This window comes from Phragmites australis, chromosome 11 (assembly GCF_958298935.1).
Source record: "Phragmites australis chromosome 11, lpPhrAust1.1, whole genome shotgun sequence".
Taxonomy (NCBI): domain Eukaryota; kingdom Viridiplantae; phylum Streptophyta; class Magnoliopsida; order Poales; family Poaceae; genus Phragmites; species Phragmites australis.
This window is the reverse complement of record NC_084931.1, coordinates 28410606-28431726: the sequence shown is the minus strand read 5'-3', so window position 1 is coordinate 28431726 and position 21121 is coordinate 28410606. Positions and strand designations below refer to the sequence as shown.

Here is a 21121-nt window from a genome sequence, read left to right as displayed (position 1 = left end):
TCACTAGCTATCGTGGACTTTAGTAACATAGCACCACCAAATATCAATAAGATGTTGTGACATATATATCTTTAGTTATCATCACTGTAGCAGCATCAGGCCATTAGTTTTTATTTTATAGTGTGCCACAAACACAATATTTAACTTGACTCTTATGGTGTCAAAGCATTAGTGATGTACAGGACAACGACACTTATTACTAGCAAAATAATCATAGGCTAGGATAAAAAAATAAACTATATCTGTTATAATCTTATTGATGTAAAAGATTGTTGTATTGTCTATTTAGACATAACTTCATGCTACAGAAATAAAAATTACCCATTTTATAATTTAATCCTTACGTAAACTATAACTATAGTATTTTATAAACTTCTAACATAACACCTGAATATGGTTTCTACCCATGTTAACCCATCCAATCCAGCAAGAAGCATGCTAACTTTCTAAGAAGATATGTATATCTTAAAAAAAAGAGAGGGATAGAAATACCAATGCATATGGTATAGGTAATGCAGAATATGGTAAGTAGGTCGATGCGTATCCTACGGTTACCCCTGTGGGGCGCAGGGGGTTCATAAACCCTGCGGGGCAAAGCGCGCAGGAGGCCGGATTTGGTGCGACGCAACACGGCGTGCGCAGCGCAGGGTTTTGCCGAGATTTTCCCAAAAAAGGGTATTGCCACAATGCCACCGCACCGAGAAAAGAAAACGATACACGGCGATAAAAACACACATCCTCCTCCTCCTCCCGTCCGGCTCTCCCGATTGGCACCCGGGCGGCCACATCCGACCCGGCCGCCGTGCGCCGCCATGGACGGCCTGGACGGTACGGACGCCTGCTTCTCCCCTGGGAGGGCCATGTCGCCGCAGGTGAGGCTCCCCGGGCCACCGGATATATGCAGGTAAGTACTGGAGCTGAGATTGGGTTTGTTGCGATTTTTTTTTGGTTCTTTGACATCCTCCGGCGGCCCTCTGAATCGGGCCTTGATTTCTTTTCTTTTTGTGTCTGGGTCGGATGGTGGCGGGATTGGATTTCGGTGGCGCAGTCAGTACCTGGCGGAGTTGTTGCAGGAGCACCAGAAGCTGGGGCCGTTCATGCAGGTGCTCCCAATCTGCAGCAGGCTGCTATATCAAGGTGAGAGTTTTGATCCATCTTTTATCTCTAGATGCTCTCGTTGCTCTGTTTCTTGAGTAGATAGCATTGTTGCGTTGAATATCTCGTGCTGTTCGTCGTGGGTTACTCGCTGTGACTTTCCTTTAGACAATGTTTTGGTTTCAGGCGCAACCCTTTAGTGTCGTAGGATTTGACAGGATGATGAAAAAACTTAACCGTTCTTAAGAAAGACAGTGTCTTTTCTTCAGTGGCAGGATTCTTTTTATGTTAATTTTATGTGCTAATGTTTGCTTATGGACGCATGCTACCAGAGATAATTCGGGTGTCAAATATGCGTCGTCAACATGGTGTTGGGGACTTTGAGAGGTTGCCGGTCGCAAGCCCGAACCAGATGCATGCGTCGCCCCCCATGCCAAATTTTTGCGGAAATGGTTTTAGTCCATGGAGTGGGATGAATCCAGAGGTAATTGCACTGGTTATCTACCACTACATTTCAGTCATCTAGGATATTTAATCGTTCTGCGTCATTGGCTGTAAATTTTTTTCTAGAAAACTAGGTTCTATATAAGAGATATAAAGGTAATGAGATAAGTTGCTAGATAATCTCTAAAGTGCAATCCAAGCAGGGAAGTAAACAAAGTAATATGATAATGATGGCATTTTGTTAAGATCCATGCCATTTAATATGTCTGCGATCATCAAATTTATCCATCAAGGTTCTCTCGAAATAAAATTGACTTTTAAAGAGTACATGTATGTAGGCTCCTATACAGATATAAACCGACAGGTGGTAAATGGCCTCCATGAAGCTTTTCTGTTTTGATATCCTTTCAAGGGATATAAGCAATAGTTCAATCTTTTTAAGTTGGAAGCGGCATTAACATCAAATTCTCTTTAGTTTTATGCTTCTAATTCACTTCTTCCCCTCCCTTTTTAACATTTATGCTTTGAATAAACAATCACCACACGAACTTGTATCATAATATCAATGTAATACACATATTCAATGTTCCTACCCCTCTTCACTATCAATTTTCATACCGTTATTCCTAAAAGAGGCATACTCTATCACAACTCACATCTGTTCCATTGATCACGTGAGAGAAAAGGGATGTTACCTTTCAAGAAAGGGTGCAAAACTGCAAATGTAATTGACACTCTAATTATCAAAGACACACTACTAGAACTTAAAACTATAGAACTTAAAGTCCGGTGCTTAAGCCACAATACTCCTTGAAAGTGAAAACAGTTTGACGTAAACCAACAATTAAAATTTATGGTATCTTCTCTTTCCATTTTCTTCCTTTTCCCTATTACATTGTTTCCATTCTCTCCAAATTTCCCAAACCGCCAAGGCAGTATTCTTGTCGATTCCTATCTTAATAGTTTCAATTCTCTCAATCATGTTAGAGACCACCATAATTCATAACCTGATCTGAACCTGTCATCCCACAACACTTACATCTGCACCCAAATTATCTAAATCATCTGAGTATTCGTTGAACTATACACTTGCCATTAAGAGAGCCTAGAGCTATTAGATGACTTGGTTGAGAGTTTTCTCTCTCTCAGTCGAACCGGCAGGAGAGCTGCCCGTCATTATATGAACAAGGAATAAAAAAACAAGATGCGAACTGCACCTCGTAGCCAAAGCAAAAAGAAGAAAACCAATGCTATAGACAAAACAGAAGAAAAAAAAGGAAAAAACGAGAAAGGAAGGTTGGGGGTGCGAACACAAAAACAACCAGACCAACACCACTCTGGAGGTTACAACAACAAAGAAGATAACCCTCTTGCTCCCGCAGCACATGACCTCATCCCAAAGAGCGTGCTCCAGCCTAGGAAGGCTTAGGGCAAGACCATCGAAGACACAAGAGTTTCTATGCTTCCAGAGCAACCATGAAACCAGCATAACTAGGGAATTGAAACCCGGATGGCTGGCAGCAGGCACTCGAGCAAAGGCACATCTCCACCAGTCCGCAAAGGAAATTTCATGCAACTGAGGAGTTACATGCGACAACCCCACTCAGTTTAACATGGAAAACCAAGCCTGACGAGAGAAGATACACTCCATAAGAAGATGGTGCATCGTCTGCTCCACCTGATCATAAAGAAGACACTGCTGCGGGTGTGGAAGGTTATGTCGAGCCAATCTATCGGTCGTCCAACATCGGTTGAGCATCGCAAGCCATAGAAAGAATTTGCATCGGGGAGGGGTCTATGATTTCCAAATATGCTTCCAAGGCTCAAAGCCCATGCATCCCGTAAAGAACCTTCTGTAGGCCGAAGAAGCCGAGTAAGAACCCGAAGATGAGGGAGTCCAAAGATGCAAGTCTTGTACACTCGACTGAAGGGAAACTCCTTGCAGTAGGTTCCAAAGCTTGAGGTACTTGGTAACCACCAGAATGTTAAGAGATCCCTTGATATCTCTTAGCCACCGCTGCTCATTGAGAGCAGCAGCTACAGTCCGCCGAGAAAAGAGGCGTTTTACCAACCAGCTTTACAAGATTGGGCATCAATTCTAACAATGATTGACCATGTAGCCAACGATCACACCAGAAAAGGGTTTGCTGCTCGTCTTCGACCACAGAAACAATTGAAATGGAGAACATAGCCTTAACATTGTGATGTACCTGTAGATCAAAGTATGCCCAAGGACTCATCGAATCCGTCTTCTTGAGCCACAACCATCTCATGCGGAGTGCCATCCAAAAATTTCGAGATCATGAATACCAAGGCCTCCACTATCAATAGATCGACACACTTTTGCCCATGCTGCAACACAATGTCCGCCCTGAACAACAGCCCTTCCTTTCAAGAGAAAAGCCCTTCGAATCTTGTCAATTGCTTTGACTACCCATTTTGGGATATCGAGAGCCATAAGCTGATAAATAGGGATGGCAGTCAACACAGTGTTGACTAAAACCATTCTCCTTGCCGGGTGTAAGAGGCCAGCCAGCCAACCTGGCAAGCTGCCCGCCACTTTATCAATCAGAGGTTGCAACTGTGCTTTAGTGAGTTTTTTGACTGAAATGGGCATTCCTAAATAAGTGCACGGCAATTCCTTAACAACACAGGGAAGGGCAGCAATCACCATATCGATATCCCCTTGCTGACATTGAATGGGAGAGACCGAACTTTTTGTAATATTTGTCCTCAATCCCGACGCATCCCCAAAAAGCTCCAAAATGGATTTAATCATGTGCAGATCTGATTCAATAGACCGAATGAAAAGAGCAACATCGTCCTCATATAGAGAAGCTCTATGGCCAAAACGCCGCCGAGAGAGAGGGTGCAAAAGGCCATCTTCGAAAGCCCGGTTGACCAGAACATTAAAATAGTCCATAACCAGAATGAAAAGCATATGAGAGAGAGGATCACCGTGAAGCCCTCGTTGATGTTTAATGGAGGCACCTGGTTCACCATTAACCAACACCCGAGTAGAAGCTGAAGCGAGCAATCCACATATCATGTTCTTCCACTTTGGCTTGAAACCCTATGAGAAAGAATATCCAAGAGAAATGGCTAGGCAACTGAATCAAAAGCCTTGGATATATCTAGTTTGAGCAACAGTCTCGGCTCCTTTTGTTGGTGCCTTGGTGGAAGTGACACACCATTTGTTGCACAAGGAGAAAATTATCCTGAATACATGTACCCCGGACAAAAGCACTTTGATTATGAGAGACCAAAGAAGAGAGTCTCGGGGCCAACCGATTAGCCAAAAGTTTTGCTAGCAATTTAGCGAAGCTATGGATAAGGCTAATAGGCGATAATCACGGAGCTGAACCGCATCAACCTTCTTAGGAAGAAAGGTAATAAAGGCCGAGTTGAGCAACCCAAATTTTCTGAAATCACCTCTATGGACAGCCGAAAGTGCAGCGAGCAAATCATCTTTAATTATGGACTAGCAAACCTTATAAAACCTCCCTGTGAACCCATCTGGTCTGGGAGCTTTGTCGGACGGTAGATTTCTCACCGTCTCCCAAACTTCCTCCTCCAAGAATGGAGCATCGGGGGCAACGAGATCATGGGACAGTAGCTGCAACTCATGAAGATCAAGGGTTCGTATACGGTCCTCCGATGAGCCAATCAGCTGGTCATAGAAACAAACACCACCTGTTGCTTGTCGGCTTGGCTTGTAACCATCCTATCCTCCACTTGAAGCTTACCAATGAAATTTTTTTGCTTGCGGTGTTGGGCATGCAGGTGAAAGAAAGAGGTGTTAGCATCACCCTCTTTCATCCAAACAATCCTAGAGCGAAGCCTGACGATGGTGCGCTCAAGAGAGGCTAACCCAAGACATCTTTGCTTAAGACTTCTTCGCAGCCAAGCCTCAACATCCGAGAGAGGCCGGGATTCTCAGGCGATCTCCAAACGATGGATGATTTCCTTTGCCATAATGAGTTGCTGTTTTATGTTCCCAATTCTCTGGTGGCCCCACCTTTGCGAATTTCTGCTCAGTCGACTGAGTTTGATGGCCAAAACTTCGAGTGGATAAAGGGACACCACAGGCTCTGACCAAGACTGCTGTACTGTATTAAGAAACTTGCATGTCTGTGTCATATTGAATTCCGTTTGCAACAAAATGTTCGGAAAGAAGTTGCAGTACATCCAAATAAATGCTTGAAAAGAAGTAGGCATATATATTTTTATACTGAAAGAAGGTTTGTGCTTAATGTTATATATACTTGCTATTCAAGGCTGAAATATAAAAGCTGATCTCTTGCTTCTGTACTTGAAGTGTATAATTCATATTACGTGCTTGCACAAAAGGAGCAATATCGTTCTTCGTATTTGCTTTTGCTGAGAGCTAGCAGCTAAATAATCCATCCTGAATGGGGGTTGAAATGTTTAAACAATGAGGTTTGTAGTTTTTAGAAGAGAATTTTGATGCTTGCAACTATAGTAGAACACATGTAAGTTGTAGCTGAATCTTGAACATACTAAGAAAGCATTTGGAAGCCCGAGGTTGTTTATAAAATTGATCTATTCGTTTATGTTTGGCCTTCTTGTTCATTGCTATAATGTCGCCCATTTCTTTTGACGGAACAAAGAACAATGGTACCCACTTCTTACATTCTCCATATTAAATCCAAACAAGTACATCACCTTAACACTATTATCATTGATCAGAGAGTAGGTGTTCCGCAAGGAGCTATGGGTTGGCAAGGACCCCCGCAAAGCCCCTCTTCTTACATTGTCAAGAAGATTTTGCGACTGGAAGTACCAACAGATACGTACCCTAATGTATGTTTTTATCTTTAATATTTGCAAGGGTTACTGGTAGAGCAGTATGGCACCATTAATTATACTGCTTGCCGTTTTTGTTCAGTTCAATTTCATTGGCCGTCTTCTTGGGCCAAGGGGAAACTCTTTGAAGAGGATTGAAGCCTCTACAGGTTGTCGCGTTTTCATAAGAGGGAAGGGTTCAATTAAAGATTCCGGAAAGGTAAGCATTATTCTGGAATTAGCACACGTAGCTTAAAAAGACAGTTTGATCGTTTTAAGGTTTTGTTTTTGGTAGGCACTGATATCTGATTACATCCAGCAAGCCTACAGTGATAACATGCTGCTCATTTCATTTCATAAAGGAGGAACAACTCAAGGGAAAACCTGGCTATGAACACTTGAGTGATCCCCTCCATATCTTGATTGAAGCTGAGTTACCTGCTAATGTCATCGATGCAAGGCTTGCAAAAGCACAAGAGATCCTTGAAGAGTTGTTGAAGCCGGTGGTATGCATACGTTCTCAACTTATCTTCCTTTACGCTTTTGGTCCACAGGTATTGAACGTGGAACAAGCCAAAGCATCCAAACATGGCAAATAAAGAGCTTTGTATAGCTGAGGCAAGAGTCACCGAGAGTTTAGGATTGGCGATAATGAACTGATTTTTATCTCAATTACTCTTTTCTCCCACGGTTGTTATAAGCAGACTACTAAGTGCTGACTCACTAGACTAGTGCAATGGTTTTTGCCAGCACAGAGTATCTTCTTCAGAGAAGGATTCACAACCAACTTCTGTGCCTTCTGTTCCTAAATCCTAATCCTTCCATACTTGCTGTACAGGACGAATCACAAGACTACTACAAGAGACAGCAACTCCGAGAACTCGCCATGTTGAATTCGCCGATCCGAGAGGAGAGCCCACATCCAGGTGGCGCTCCTCCTAGTCCCTTCAGTAACGGCGGCATGAAACGAGTGAAACAATGACCACAGAGGCTCGGTCCTCCCTCTTCTTGACTCTCTTCAGAAACCCCGATCAGTCCATGCCTTCACAACCTAATTTTTCATGAGCAAGCTTTCATGACGGTGTTGGCAGCGTGTGACATCATCCTTTACTGTAATAGCAGGAGAATTTTGATCTCCCATGTGACACGAATGACAGATGAATGTGAGTAGTGTATCCTCTGTGGCTGTATAATTAGAACATTTTATTTATTTGTTACTGGTAACGCTGAGATATAGTACTGTGCAGAATTCTGAGTTAACAGTGAGCTAGTGTACCGGGATTTATCTCGCTTTGGTGCCTTATCTGTGCAACATATTTGTGAGCTCTTCTCAGATAGTACTTGGTAAGCAGAAATATATACCTTATCTCGACAACCGTGGCTATCAGCAGCCATGGATTTGAGTTCAGTAGTCCAGATTTCACTTGATACTGTAGTGGGTTATGTAGCGCGTGCACTGTGCGGGCTAATATTAGCCATCCAGAATTTGACCATTTTGATAGGGTGTATCGAATATCATGCATCTATTTTACTGGAACTTAGTACATGTTTGGTTCACGTCTAAATTTGTTACGTTTAATATTAGTCAAGTATGATTTACTTAAAAAATATAGATAATAAATCTTTAGCCACAAGTAAGACTATAAAAAAGCATGAGGTTGACGAGCTAGCTCGGGCTTATGGAGGCTCGGCTCGTTGTCTAAGCGAGTCCAACCTCAGCCTCCTCGTTGGCTTGTTTCTGAATGAGCCGAGCTCAAGCTAGCTTACGAGCGGCTTGCGAGCCAAACCAAGCCTATGGTGTCTTCTGCGGAGAAAGCAAGGGAGGGAGTGCTTCGCGCGGTTCCACTAACGCCATCACCAGCGAGGGACGTGGTGGCAATGGTCGTGCTGCGGTGGGCGATGTGGGAGGGCGAGATGAGCCAACACGCTCTCTGCGGGCGTCGTAGCTCGCGACGCTCAAGTGTGTGCTGCTGTCCTCGTGCTACACCGCCTCTATGCAACCGCACCGCCATCGGAAGGCGGCCTCAACGGCGAGAGCCAGCGTGCGACGGACAAGGGAGTAGCGTTGGTGGAGGGTGGGCTAGCGTCAGGCTTTGGCATGGCGTGGTGCGTGCATGCGTTGGCACGATGACTGGCGGACGACAGCAACACGGTAGATGGTGGGGTCTGTCGTCAGGGGTTGGTGACGCGGTGGATGGCAGGGTCTGACATCGAGCGTCGGTGACATAACAAAAGGCAGGGTTTGGTGGCACGGTGGACGGCAGGGGCCGGCATTGGGTGGTGGAGTGGTGAATAGCGGATGCCGGTGTCGAGCGGTGGAGAGATGGACGGTGGGGGCCGGCGGTGGTGGCAGCTTTTGTCGCGAGAAAACCCTAGCCGCCGATTAAATAGGTTGGGTGAGTGGGCTGGGTCGGCCATGGGCTGATGGCCTGGTAAGCTATGGCTCGCGAGTTTTGCTGAGCCAACTTGAGCCTGAACCGAGCCCCTTTCTAGCTCGTTTAATTTACCGAACCGAGCTAGGCTCGGCTCGTCATTCCGCGAGCTCGAGCTAGGCTTGACTTGGCTCGTTTCCACCCCTAGCCACAAGTGTGACAAAGTTAGAAAAAACTGAGTGTATGACATGTGAACCAGAAACTAACAAAGTTGTGACAGTCAATTAAATGGTTGTCTAAAAATCTATGATGTAACTAACCATAAGCGTAATAAACTTAGGTGCGAATCAAACAGGTCCTTAAGCTACCGAGAAGAAGGTCAACAATACCTGTTTACCTCATGCTGCGATTCCACTAGAACTGCAACATGGCCTCAAGATGGTCAAAGTGGCCAAGTTTCAGTAAAATTTGGCTTCCGCGGTTTGAACCAAATAGCTCGAAAGTTCCAAACTTCCAAAGCCCATGTGCATTGGCAATGTGCCATGTGCATCTGGAGTTGGGAATATCTATATGAGCAACTGAGCTAAAACAACATGTATATGAGCAATTTGGATGACCTATTTGGTGGCGCCAAGTCATTTTGTTGCTTCTTTGCATTTATTTAAATTTAAATATGGTTGGTTTTAGTGACTCGCGGCCTAAGGATGCGACACATTCTACAATATAGTCATGCCTAGATGTTAGTACGAAACTGCTAAGAAACTATACTTTGTGCAAACCATGTCTCTAGGTTATTTCTTTTGTTTTTCATAACTTGTCGTTTCTTATACGCCCCTCAATACACATCTTTGACCATTGTTTTCCTAATCATTTGTTGTTAAACACTATTGAAACTATAATCATTTGAAAATAGTTTTATTGCAAATTTACTAGTATCATAATTATGCGATTGGTGGTCAAAGTTCTTAATTTGACTGTATGTATTTTTAAACAACATCTATTAAAAAAATGAAAGAGTACTATCCAATGCAAAAGCTTAAAGTTCAAGTACCACTTTTCAAGAATTATGTGCTAAGCCTTACATTCAAACGGCACCCGTTTCCGAAGGGAAGCACGAAACATACATGAAGGGACACATATCTACTCCTTTTTTTAATAATGGAAAATAGTTTCCAGCATCTGTACTACTTGGTGCATACAGTCTGGTTCCTTATTATAAAAGTGTTGCAAACTTCGAGCATTCTGAATGGGACCAAAATATAGTTCACAAACTCCATAAAAACCAATCAACTACCAGCAAGTCTATTACTAAAGCGCCCCATATTCTTGACGAAGATATCCATTATCACGATCTCTAAAGCTCAGCACGCCTTGTAGATGACACCCTTGTCATATTCTGCAACAGACTCCAATGCCTTAGCTAGTATGTGCCCTGAAAAGTGTCTGCATAAAAGTTGTGATTAGTTTTTTCTCAAAAGTAATCTCATTATGACATAGCCAAATAGCTCAACATAAGGCTGCTACACCGATAAAGATCTTATTCTTATTAATTTGCCCAACACTCTAACTCATCCACCTAGCATATGATCGATGTTTCTTGGTGTGTCAACCTCAAGGGCAATTTTAGTAACACGTTAATTTGATTTAGCAAAATGACAACCAAAGAACAAGTGATGTATACTTTCATTTTGATTACAAAAGCTACACTTAAGATCCCCATTCTAGTTGTATTTTGCTAAATTATTTTTAGTCAATATGACCCCTCGTCCTGCATACCACATAAAGATCTTTATCTTCAAAGGGAGTTTTAAACGCCACAAAAAAATTACTGGAGAAGGAAAGATCTCTGTTTGTCATATGCCTATACATGGACTGGACAATAAATTGTCTGCTTTTATCAAGGTTCAATCTAAAAGTATCTCTTTCCTGTGTCAGTTGTATGTTAACTAGCTTGAGCTGTAAGTTATGCCAAACTGTTAATCTGTCTCTAATAATTGATCCACTGAATGGTATATTGAGCGGTATATTACTCATCACCTCTGCCACCGTAGTATTTCTATGCCTCAGAATACCAAAGAGTGACAAATATTGTTCGCTAAAAGATGTATTACCTAGCCACCTATCTTCCCAAAATCTTATCTAGATGACATCCTGTATATTGAATGCGCCCCCTTTGAGAAATTTCTGTTTGACTTTCATCAGTCCATTCCAGAAATGTGAATCTCCAGGTTTTCCTTCGACTTGTGTGAGGGCTTTACTCCCAAGGTAGTTGTTTTTGAGCAACTGTTGCCATACTCCACCCTCACTCAGAAGCTTAAATAACAATTTACAAAGGAGACATTTATTTTGGATTGAAAGGTCCAGAATCCTTAAACTTCCTTGATCTCTAGGTTGACATAAGATTTTCCACTTAGTAAGTCTATTTTTTTTGTTACTATCATATTTCCAAAAGAACTTGGATCGTAAATAATCCAGTCTTTTGAGTACGCATCGTAGAATTTCAAAGAAAACCATTATGAACATTGGTAGACTAGAAAGAACCGAATTAATCAATACTAATCGGCCTCCTGCTGATAAGTGTTTGCCCTTCCAACTACTCAGTCGTCGCTCAAATCTGTCATCAACCTTTCTCCAATCACTATTGCGAAGCTTTTGATGATGCATGGGAATGCCAAGATATCTGAAACGACATGATCCAATATCACATCCAAATAGCTGTGTATACTAATCTTCCATCTCCATTGCTCTCCCATAACAAAATATTTCATTTTTATGAAAATTGATACCATAAAAGAAGCTTGATATTGTAGGCTTGCTTCAATTGTATGTTAACCCACGTTAGCTCTACGGTGTACATATCTACTCCTATCAGTAGGATAACTGAAAACTCAAAGAATTGACCATGATCCAAGCAACTTTTATTTCTCTTCCCCCTACCCCTACAACGCCTATGTGAAACCGGTTGAAATATGTATTTTTTTAAATTCTTCTCAGAAATGAACTATTTCCGGAGAATATTCAACATTCCAAACATCGTGTAGATTCTTTGAGCTAGATGATTCTTGCAAAAAGACAATGTTCAAAGTGCTGGCAATGGTCATTGTATTGAGGACTTGCCATTTGTAATGGTTCAAAGTGTTACCACCTAGAGTTGATTGCAAGTGATTTGCCTATCTCCTCATTGCTCCTTACCATGGAAAGTGCAGCAGTTTCTCCCAATTCATGCAAAAGCTGAACTGTTTACTGTGGAAATCCCTAGTTCCAAATGTTGCCCTAAGGTATAAGAAGTAGATGGGCACAAGAACGAGGAGATAAGCTTCAGGAGAAAGAAAAAAAGCATGAGGCTGACTTGAATCCTCTCCTTTGGTTGGCTTCGAACAGTGCAGACTCAAGACTGCATGTACCGTAGAGGTTGCAATTATATGTGAAGTTATCGTGCAACCATGTAAGAAATTAAGTTGAAATGTATCTTGGTTTATAGGTGATGAGTGATTAACAAGTTTGCCAATTTGGTTTGTCGAGTTTTGGATTGCTTGAGCTTGGTTTGAGCATTTTAATTATAGACTAACTGGAGTTGGAGAAATGTGTTTGCTATCTTATGGTGTGCAGGTAATAGATGCAACTTGGCGGTCACCGGTGGGTGATCGGGGCTAAGCGGGTGCTTGAAATCGGACGATCAAGGAGGCTGGACGGAGTTAAGAGTGATCCTAGCTGTATATGTGGAGGTCAAGCAAACCATTAAACGGAGGATAAATACAACGTTTTAGAGGAGAGCCTAGTGCTAGAGTTTTAGAGGAGATGAAGATGATTGCTTAGCCTATGTAATAGGTGAGAATTTTTGAGAGAATATTCTTGTAATCCGCCTAAAATAGGGCTGACCTTTTGAGTAATGAAATTTATATTTTTGCATATGCTTGAATTCCACTCTTTCTAATCTCTCTATTGGTTCCCTTATAAGTTTACAAGTTTTCCTTTTTAGGTTATGATTTTCTTGTTGATTTTCATTTTTGTCTTTGAGTTGTGATTTTTCAACCTTGGGAAGTTATTCTTCTTATTGCTAGAGGCATAAATGTTCATATACTCATGTATTTGAGAGGGTCTTGAATTCATTTGTCTCTAGATCATCAACTTAGAGAATTGCTTCTTTCAGTGACTGTCTTTTTGCTTTGTTCTTCGTTCAAGTTTCAAGTTTTTATACTCAAAGACATATAGAATGGTCTTAAATAGAGCAAATAGTTCATATTCCATCTGTGGAGTCATGTTGCCTTAGAAACTTTCTCACTTAGTCTCTCTAGAGTTTATGCTTTCGTTTGTGCGTTGTTGAGGAGCGTTGGGTGAATAAGGAGTAGACCATCTATTTTGTAAGAAATTTCTAAGGCACCTATTCACCCTCCTCTAGTCGTCGTTCTCGATCCTACAATTGGTATCAGAGCTAGTTTGATCACTTGTTGATCTTAACTGGCTTTGTGATCCTTAGACGATAATGGAGAAAAGTGAGAAAAATCTGTTACTCGATGGTCAAGATTTTTCGTATTGGAATGTGCGCATGGAGGCTTATCTGCTAAGCCAAAGAAGTGCAATATGGGAGATTATGGACTCCAACTATGTGATTCCTGTTGCTCATCCTTCTCTAGCTCAGATTGAACAATATGAGGCCAACAACAAGGCTCGCAATACATTATTCATTAGCATGAGTTGTAATGAGTTTGACAGAGTTTAACACCTACATACTGCTCATGAGATCTGATCCACTCTTAATATCTTTCATGAGGGCACTAATTAGATCAAGGTTAGACGCCAGAGCACGTACAACCCGGAATACCAGATGTAACAAAACCCTAGAGTCTTTGGATACTATGGTTGATCATTTTGATGTAATTATTAGCAACCTTAGATCCACTGGTGTTTTGTCCTATTCTGACCATGAGAGTGATCAAGTTTCTCTATGCTCTTGACCGTAGCATATGAGAAGTTAAGATATCGAGCATTGAAGAGTCACCAAGTTACGACACATTAACTTATGATGAACTCTTCAGCATATTCAAGTCCACCGAGATAGCCAATGTGGCTCAGATCGATCTCAGAAACCCCCTGTCTCAGAACATAGCATTGATTTCTGGATTTAGTGGTGGCAATCAGGTTGTAACTAGTTTTTCTTGTGCTAACACTTTATAAAGTGGATTTGCTTTATCTTACTTGGTTTCTATCACAGAGGAGCAGTTAGACACACTAGATGATGAGGACCTTACGCTCATTGTGAAGAAGTTCACCCGTTTCTACAACAATAGAAGAGACCAGAGGAGAGGGGGTTCTCACACTTGTTTTGAGTGTAGTGAAATTGCTCACTTTAAGACGGATTGCCCCAAGCTCAAGAATAAAGAGGACAATGACCACGATTATAACAAGCACAAGAAGAAGAATAAGAATCCCTTCTTCAAAAAGAACCGCGATAAGATGACCAAGAAGGCGACCAAGGCCGCTTCTAGTGCATTCATGGTGGCTCTCAGCGACATCGACACCTCTTCAAGTGAGGAGGAGAGTTCGAAGGAGGAGGAACCGCAAGTGAAGAGCAAGAAGAAGGACACTGACTTCACCAGCCTTTGCTTCATGGCGGATGACAACGACAGTGACCTCGAGCTTGAATCTTCTAAGGTATTGCCTTCTTACGTCCAGCTTTTCATCCAAGTCGATACCTTGAATGATGCTCTTGTTAGCCAGGATAGGTTACTTAAGAAAAGTATGCGTGAGTTGAAAGATCTTAGGCCTAAGTATGAGTCTGTGTCTATTGAACTTGCATTGCTTAGGTCTAGGTCTAATGTTGAGGAGTGTGAGAGTTGTTTGATTGTCATGGTTGAACTTGTCGAGCTTCAGAATATGCATGCTCAAGTCGTCAGTTGGCTTGAGAGTGCTGAGAAAAAGCTCCTTAAGAAGGAGTCTAGGTCTACTCTTTTAGCTGCTTGCAAGAATTGATCTTTGCTTGTAAAGTATATTGAACTGAAAGACAAGCGTATTAAGTAGCTAGAATCTAGATTAAAGAGTGCTAGGTGCTCAAATGATGTGCAACCGAACTGTTCCACTTGCATAGTCTTTCAGGACAAGCTCAGTTAGATTAAATGGCAAGTTTAAAAGCTTTTAACAGAGAATAAGTACATCCTTTCTCTAGTAGAGAAGTGCTCATAGGGCAAGTGAAAAATAAATTTGATCTTGGCCAAGACCAAGATATGTGCTGACAAAGTGGATTTTGCTCTTAGGTTGGATTTTAAGAGGATGGCTTACAATGGGGAGAGTAAGACTGTGTTCATCACACATACTACCTAGAAGCCAAAAAAAAAAAAATCAAAGATTGATGGTACTCCATCACCCATCAAGAAGAAACTCACTTCACAATCCATCAAGAAAAAACCCGCATCACAACCCAAGAAAGCTCCACAACCTAATGTTAGAGCTCATGTGAGAGAGCCCAGAGTGACTGACGGTCGAGCTCTCGAGAGACTTTACCATTGCACCTACTGTCAGAGGAAGGGTCACTTAGTTGGATTTTGCTTTCGCTGTAGGAGAGATGAGCGACGTGAGTGGGAGTGGAGTACTCGTGACATGTACCACCCTTCTGTTGGTGTGCATGAGTCTTTTTCCCGCTCATATTCATGAGTCTCTAGCATTTTTTAGTCTCTTCCTAAGGTGTTACCCGGTGTGAATTTTTACCATGACTCGTAGTTTTGATCCATGTGTAAGAGGCTCCCATGCTTAGGTGAACCACGCTTTCCTCATCCTGGTACTCGCCCTCAGCTTGTTGATGTTAAGTTGTATGCACCTACTGTTTCTGCTTTAGGGTGGATGACCCGGTACTAGATTCTCAAGAGGTTTTTGACTAACCATAGCACCGAGCCATCCACCTTCTATTCTTCTCATATGTAGGTGGCAGGTGGAGGCTGGGAGAACAAGTGGTTCATCGACTCTGGTTGTTCACATCACATGACCGGAGATTATCATGGTTTTCTAGCCTCACCCTAACGAAGTATCATGAGTATATCACATTCAGGAATGATCGGAAAGGTAGAGTGAAGGTTAAAGGAATGGTAAAGGTAAATGAAACTTTCACTCTTAAAGATGTTGCTTTAGTTGAGCATCTGGGATATAACTTGCTTTATGTAGCTCAGTTGCTTGATGAGGACATGGAAGTGCGCTTCAAGCGCAATACCTCTCGAATTCTTGATTGTTTGGAAGCTTTGATTTGCAAGATTTTTTGAGTTGAGAGAGTTTTTGGAGCCGATTTTTCTGAGTCTTCTGGTTCTTCTCGGTATTTAATTGCCCAACCTTCTTCTGAGCTTTGGATGTGGCATAGGAGATTAGGGCACATTAGCTTTGATTTTCTTACTCATTTGAGTGCCCTAGGTTTGATCCGAGGATTGCCCAAGTACAAGTTTGAGAAGAATCTTATTTGTGCACCTTGTCGATATGGCAAGATGGTTGTCGTTCCTCACCCACCAGTCAATTTGGTGATAACCGAACGACCGGGAGAACTTCTCTATATGGACACTGTTAGTCCTTTCCGGGTTCGTTCAGCAAGTGAGAAGTGATATGTACTTGTTATTGTTGACGATTACTCTTGCTATTCTTGAGTCTTCTTTCTTATAAGTACGGATGAAGTGTTCTCACACTTTCGCAGTTTAGCTTTGAGATTGTTCAAAAAAACTCCTAGGTGCATTGAAAGCAATTCATAGTGATAATGGCACCGAATTCAAGAACTATCTTTTTGATACTTTCTGCCTTGAACATGATATTGAACATCAATTTTTTGCTCCACGTGTTCCTAAACAGAATGACATGGTTAAAAGAAAGAACACGACTTTGGTGAAGATGGCTAGGACGATGCTCGATGAGTGTAGACACCTAGGAAGTTTTGGGTTGAGACCATTAGCGCAACGTTCTACATCTCACATCGGATTTTCTTGCGCTCGATCTTGAATTTGACTTCTTATGAGTTGCACTTTGTGAGGAAGCCAAAGGCTTCACATTTGAGATTTAGTTGTCGGTGCTTTATCCTAAAGCATGGCAATCTTGAAAAGTTCGAATCGTGTTCTTTCGATGGTATTTTCTTGGGTATTCTCTTCATAGCCATGCTTATAGAGTTTATAATCTTGATACTAACACCATCATAGAATCCTGCGATGTGACTTTTGATGAAACAACCCCCTGTGCTAGTTCTACCCTTGAGTGTGCAGGAGATCAGGAGATGAGCAAAAGCATCTTTGTAGATGGTGACTTTCCAGCTCTTGGTGATGACGAGAATGATCTACTACTTACCTCAATCACACCGTTCCAGAGCTGGCTCCTGCTTCTATTTCAGCAGAGGATCATGCAGCCTCTCCATCCGCTTCAGCTACTCTCGAGCCTGCACTACCTGTGTTTGAGGGAGAGGTTCTCTCACGGCGTGAGACCCCTCAACACATTCAGTGGCAACATCCCCCATACATGATGATCGGAGATCTTGATGAGAGGGTAACTATGTCTAAGTCCGCTTTGCATGCTTATTTTACTAATTCTGCATTCGTTGTCTTTTTTTGAACCCCATGATGTTGGACGTGCTTTATCTGATTTAAATTGGGTCAATGTCGTACATGAAGAGTTAGAAAACTTTAAGAGAAATAAAGTTTGAGTCCTTATAGAGTCATCTCATAATGTTTATACTATAGGAACAAAATGAATTTTCAAAAACAAACAGAGAAGGATGGGTCTATGGTGAGAAATAAGCCTATACTAGCGGCTCATGGTGTGTAGATGATAGATGAAGTTTGACAATTGCAGTCAGGTGATCGCAGCTAAGCGGGTGCTTGGTGTCGGACGATCAAAGAGGTCAAACAGAGTCAAAGGTGATCCTAACTATACAGATAGAGGTTAAGCAAAGCATGAAACAGATGATGAAGATGACGTGTTGACAAAGTCAAGTGAAAGAGATAACGGTGCAAGTGACAAGGTGGTTCGAGGGATCGAGAGCGGGAAAGACTTGCTGACGGTTAGGATCGTAAGACGGAGTACACGTGTTGACATCAAAGTGCTTGTTTAAGGTGCAAGCAAGTGGTGAGTCACACTTTGAGAAGTGTGCAGATGGTTTAACGGTTGTGCCTCAAAACTATAGGAGGTTTGAAGGAGTATGTGATACCATCATGAAGCTTTTTCGAGGCGAAGCTAAGTTGTGAAGGTGTTGTGATCGTTTGATGGACGAAGCAAGAAATAGACTAAAATATGCTCAGTGGTAGGTAGGAGTGTACTACAAGAAAGATGTATTTTGGTAACAAGTTAGGAAACTTAGAGGTCAAATTTTCTATGCCTATAAATAGAGGAGTATGACTATGGGAGAGTGGGAACCAACCACATGAGCCTCTTGTGCCACCCATTTGAGAATCTAGTGCTATGATTTTAGAGGAGAGAAAGATGAATACTTAGCCTATGTAATATGTGAGAGTTTTTTAGAGAAAAATTCTTGTAATCCGCTTAAAATAGGATTATCCTCTTTGAGTAATAAAATTTATATTTTTGCCTATGTTTGAATTCCCCTCATTCTAGTCTCTCTATTGATTCCCTTGCAAGGTTACATATTTTCCTTTTTCGGTTGTGGTTTTCCTGTTGATTTTCGTTTTTTCCTTTGAGCTACGATTTTTTAACCTTGAAAAGTTATTTTTCTTTTGTTAGAGGCATAAACATTCATATAATTATGTATTTAAGAGGATTTTAAATTCTCTTGTCTTTAGACCATCAACTTAGAGAATTGTTTCTTTTAGTGATTATCTTTTTACTTTGTATTTTGTTCAAGTTTCAAGTTTTTGTGCTCAAAGATATATAGAATGGTCTTAAATAGAACCTATAATTCATATTCCATCCGTAAAGTTATATTGGCTTAGAACTTTTCCCCGCTTTATCTGTATAAAGTTTATGCTTTTATTTATACGTTTTTTATGAGCATTAGATAATAAAAAATTAGACCATCTATTTAAAAAAAATTATGAGACACCTATTAACCTACTCTAGTTTCTATTCTCAGTCCTATACTGTGATACTTTGTCTAACGTGTGTTTATAAATTGCTACATTGTACGACAACACTTCTCCAAGCTAGGCAAGAAATTCCTATAAGGCTATAACCAGGTGAAATTGAAAAGTTCTAAAATTCATATTAAAAGGATCGAGCTGGACAAATCAAACCACTGTTTATGAGACGTTGTGCACGTGTCTCGCTCACAGGGATAATATAGTAGCCAATACTGCAAACAAACCTAACTCAATACATTATTTATCTAGCGTGCGGCTCGTAGTTTACGTTACCGATCGGAGTTCGGTTTTCGAGTTCCGACGGTAACCAAAAAATCATGATTATTATTATAATCGTTTAAATTTTCAAAAAAATTAGATAAAATTTATTTGAATAAATTTAAAATTTAGGGAAAAAATCGCGATTTTACCCGCTCGGTAACCGGTCGAATTGGATTGGTTACCGAACGGTTTTTGCGATTTATCGAGCGGTTTTCTTGAATTTTCCGTATTATCGGTAACTGCTTGGTTTTCTCGGTAATCACTTGATTTTTTCGATTTATCGAGCGGTTTTCTCGATTTTCAGTGAAGTTTAACAAAAAACCCAAAATTATCTCAATTTTGTAAAATCAATAACTAATTTATCTGAGCTTCAAATCCAGTGAAACAAATTTTGTTGGTTTCCTTGTAACATGATCTACAAGATAAAAGTATTTATACTCATAAAAAAGTTCAAAATTTTCTATAAGAAAATGTATTTTTTAAACCAAGTTAAATGCATAGTTTACTCTTTGCTAATCCAAAAATCATGAAACTAATTTTTTTAGTCTTCTTACATGATCCTATGTCTTTTAAAAATACATGAACTCATGAATTAGTTATTGTAACATACAGGATTGTGTAAATGTGTTGTGACTAGATTAATTCATAACTAACCCATCACACCTCAAAAATTAGTGAAACCACTTTTATTAGTTTATTTATACTATTATTTACGTAGAAAAAATAATAGTAGATATGAAAAAGTTAATTACAGTGCTGTTTCTTAACATATTCACTTTATACTTGTGAACTTTGTAAAAATCATAGAGAAATTAATAAAACTCTAAATAAAGTGAAATCAATTTTAAAGATCCTCTTAAGATACTTCTACACAATAAAAATATGTGTTTAAATGTTAAATTTTTTCCTTAACATGAGTTAATAACTGAGCCGCACGCTTCAACTTTTTTCTTTTTTTTAAAAAAACTTCCTCCCTATAGAATATAATGCAAACGATATTATTTTTGAAAAAAAAATTCACAGAAGGTCTTAGAATTGTGTCTAGTTTTTTAAAAGATTTTTTTGATTTTTTTGATTTTTTTGAATATTTTGAATTTAAATTCGGTTACTGTTCGGTTTCTGAAACCGATCCGGACCGATATGGTCGGTTATCACGATTTTTTTTTTGGTAACCATCGAATTTTGGAACCCTGCTTGTAGCCTGGGTGGCGGGAGCATCCGTTCTCAAAGTTGATGTCCCGGACTCGAGCTTTAGGGAATCCGGGGTGTGCAAGTGTTTAGTGGTAGGGTGTGCGTGTGCGCGCGTGTGTATGTACTTAAAAAAAATACATTACTTATCCACAGATGAAAGGATGGCATTGCAATAAAACGGGAAATACTCCTTATGTTTGAACTATATAGAAGACAGCTAATTGGAACTAGCTGATTTTATATAACTTTAACCTATTGATTTTTTTAAAAAATTCAAGTACAATACACAAACTCACGCATATACTCACACCGCTACATATATACCATCAGTATAAAACTTTAACCTACTGATATCTTATTTAATAATATTCTTTAGTCAAAAACAGTGCCACATATATAGAGCTAGATTTATATATCTATATTTATACTTCTATATTATTATAAAATAGACGAGTTGTTGCAGATTCGAACAATCTTCACCGTATATCTTACACGATCAAATAGTCCAAAATCAAAACTGGCTATCCATCTTCTCTCCTTTTAATTGTTTGGAAACTTCCAATCAATTTGAAAAAAAAAACATGTAATTAAAAGTCACTATGAGCATTAAAAAACATTAATACACAATTATTTTCTTCCATGCATCCTCAATTTTTTATTTTTCAATTATTTTCTCATGATTTTTTAGTCCCTGTCATAATATTATAGATTTCACGTATATAGAACACATGCATGATTCCTAATTTTGTAAAACAAATAAAAAAATTAAAATTGTCCCAAATCATCCAATCAAACACAGCCGTCAGCGGGCCAAGTCAGAGTTAACTGGAGGCTGCTATTTAGCGCGCGCGAGTCGGCAACTTGCGCTTCCTCCCCGATAGCTCAATTTTTTTTCTTTTTTGGAAA

The 21121-nt window shown here is 40.4% G+C and overlaps 1 protein-coding gene across 2 annotated transcripts; it reads left to right on the top strand.

The window, feature by feature from the left end:
* Window positions 1-611: 611 nt before the first annotated feature.
* LOC133884686 (KH domain-containing protein SPIN1-like) lies at window positions 612-7646 on the top strand. 2 transcript variants are annotated; one of them, XM_062324198.1, is made up of 7 exons: window positions 621-904; window positions 1049-1137; window positions 1428-1579; window positions 6250-6363; window positions 6449-6565; window positions 6708-6851; window positions 7184-7646. In XM_062324198.1, the coding sequence occupies exons 1-7, from the start codon at window positions 687-689 to the stop codon at window positions 7325-7327; spliced, it is 978 nt and encodes a 325-aa protein (XP_062180182.1). In that variant the 5' UTR covers window positions 621-686; the 3' UTR covers window positions 7328-7646. The 2 variants fall into 2 exon arrangements, with proteins under 2 accessions (XP_062180183.1, XP_062180182.1); XM_062324199.1 differs by lacking the exon at window positions 7184-7646 and having other exon boundaries at window positions 612-904; window positions 6641-6784.
* Window positions 7647-21121: the final 13475 nt, after the last annotated feature.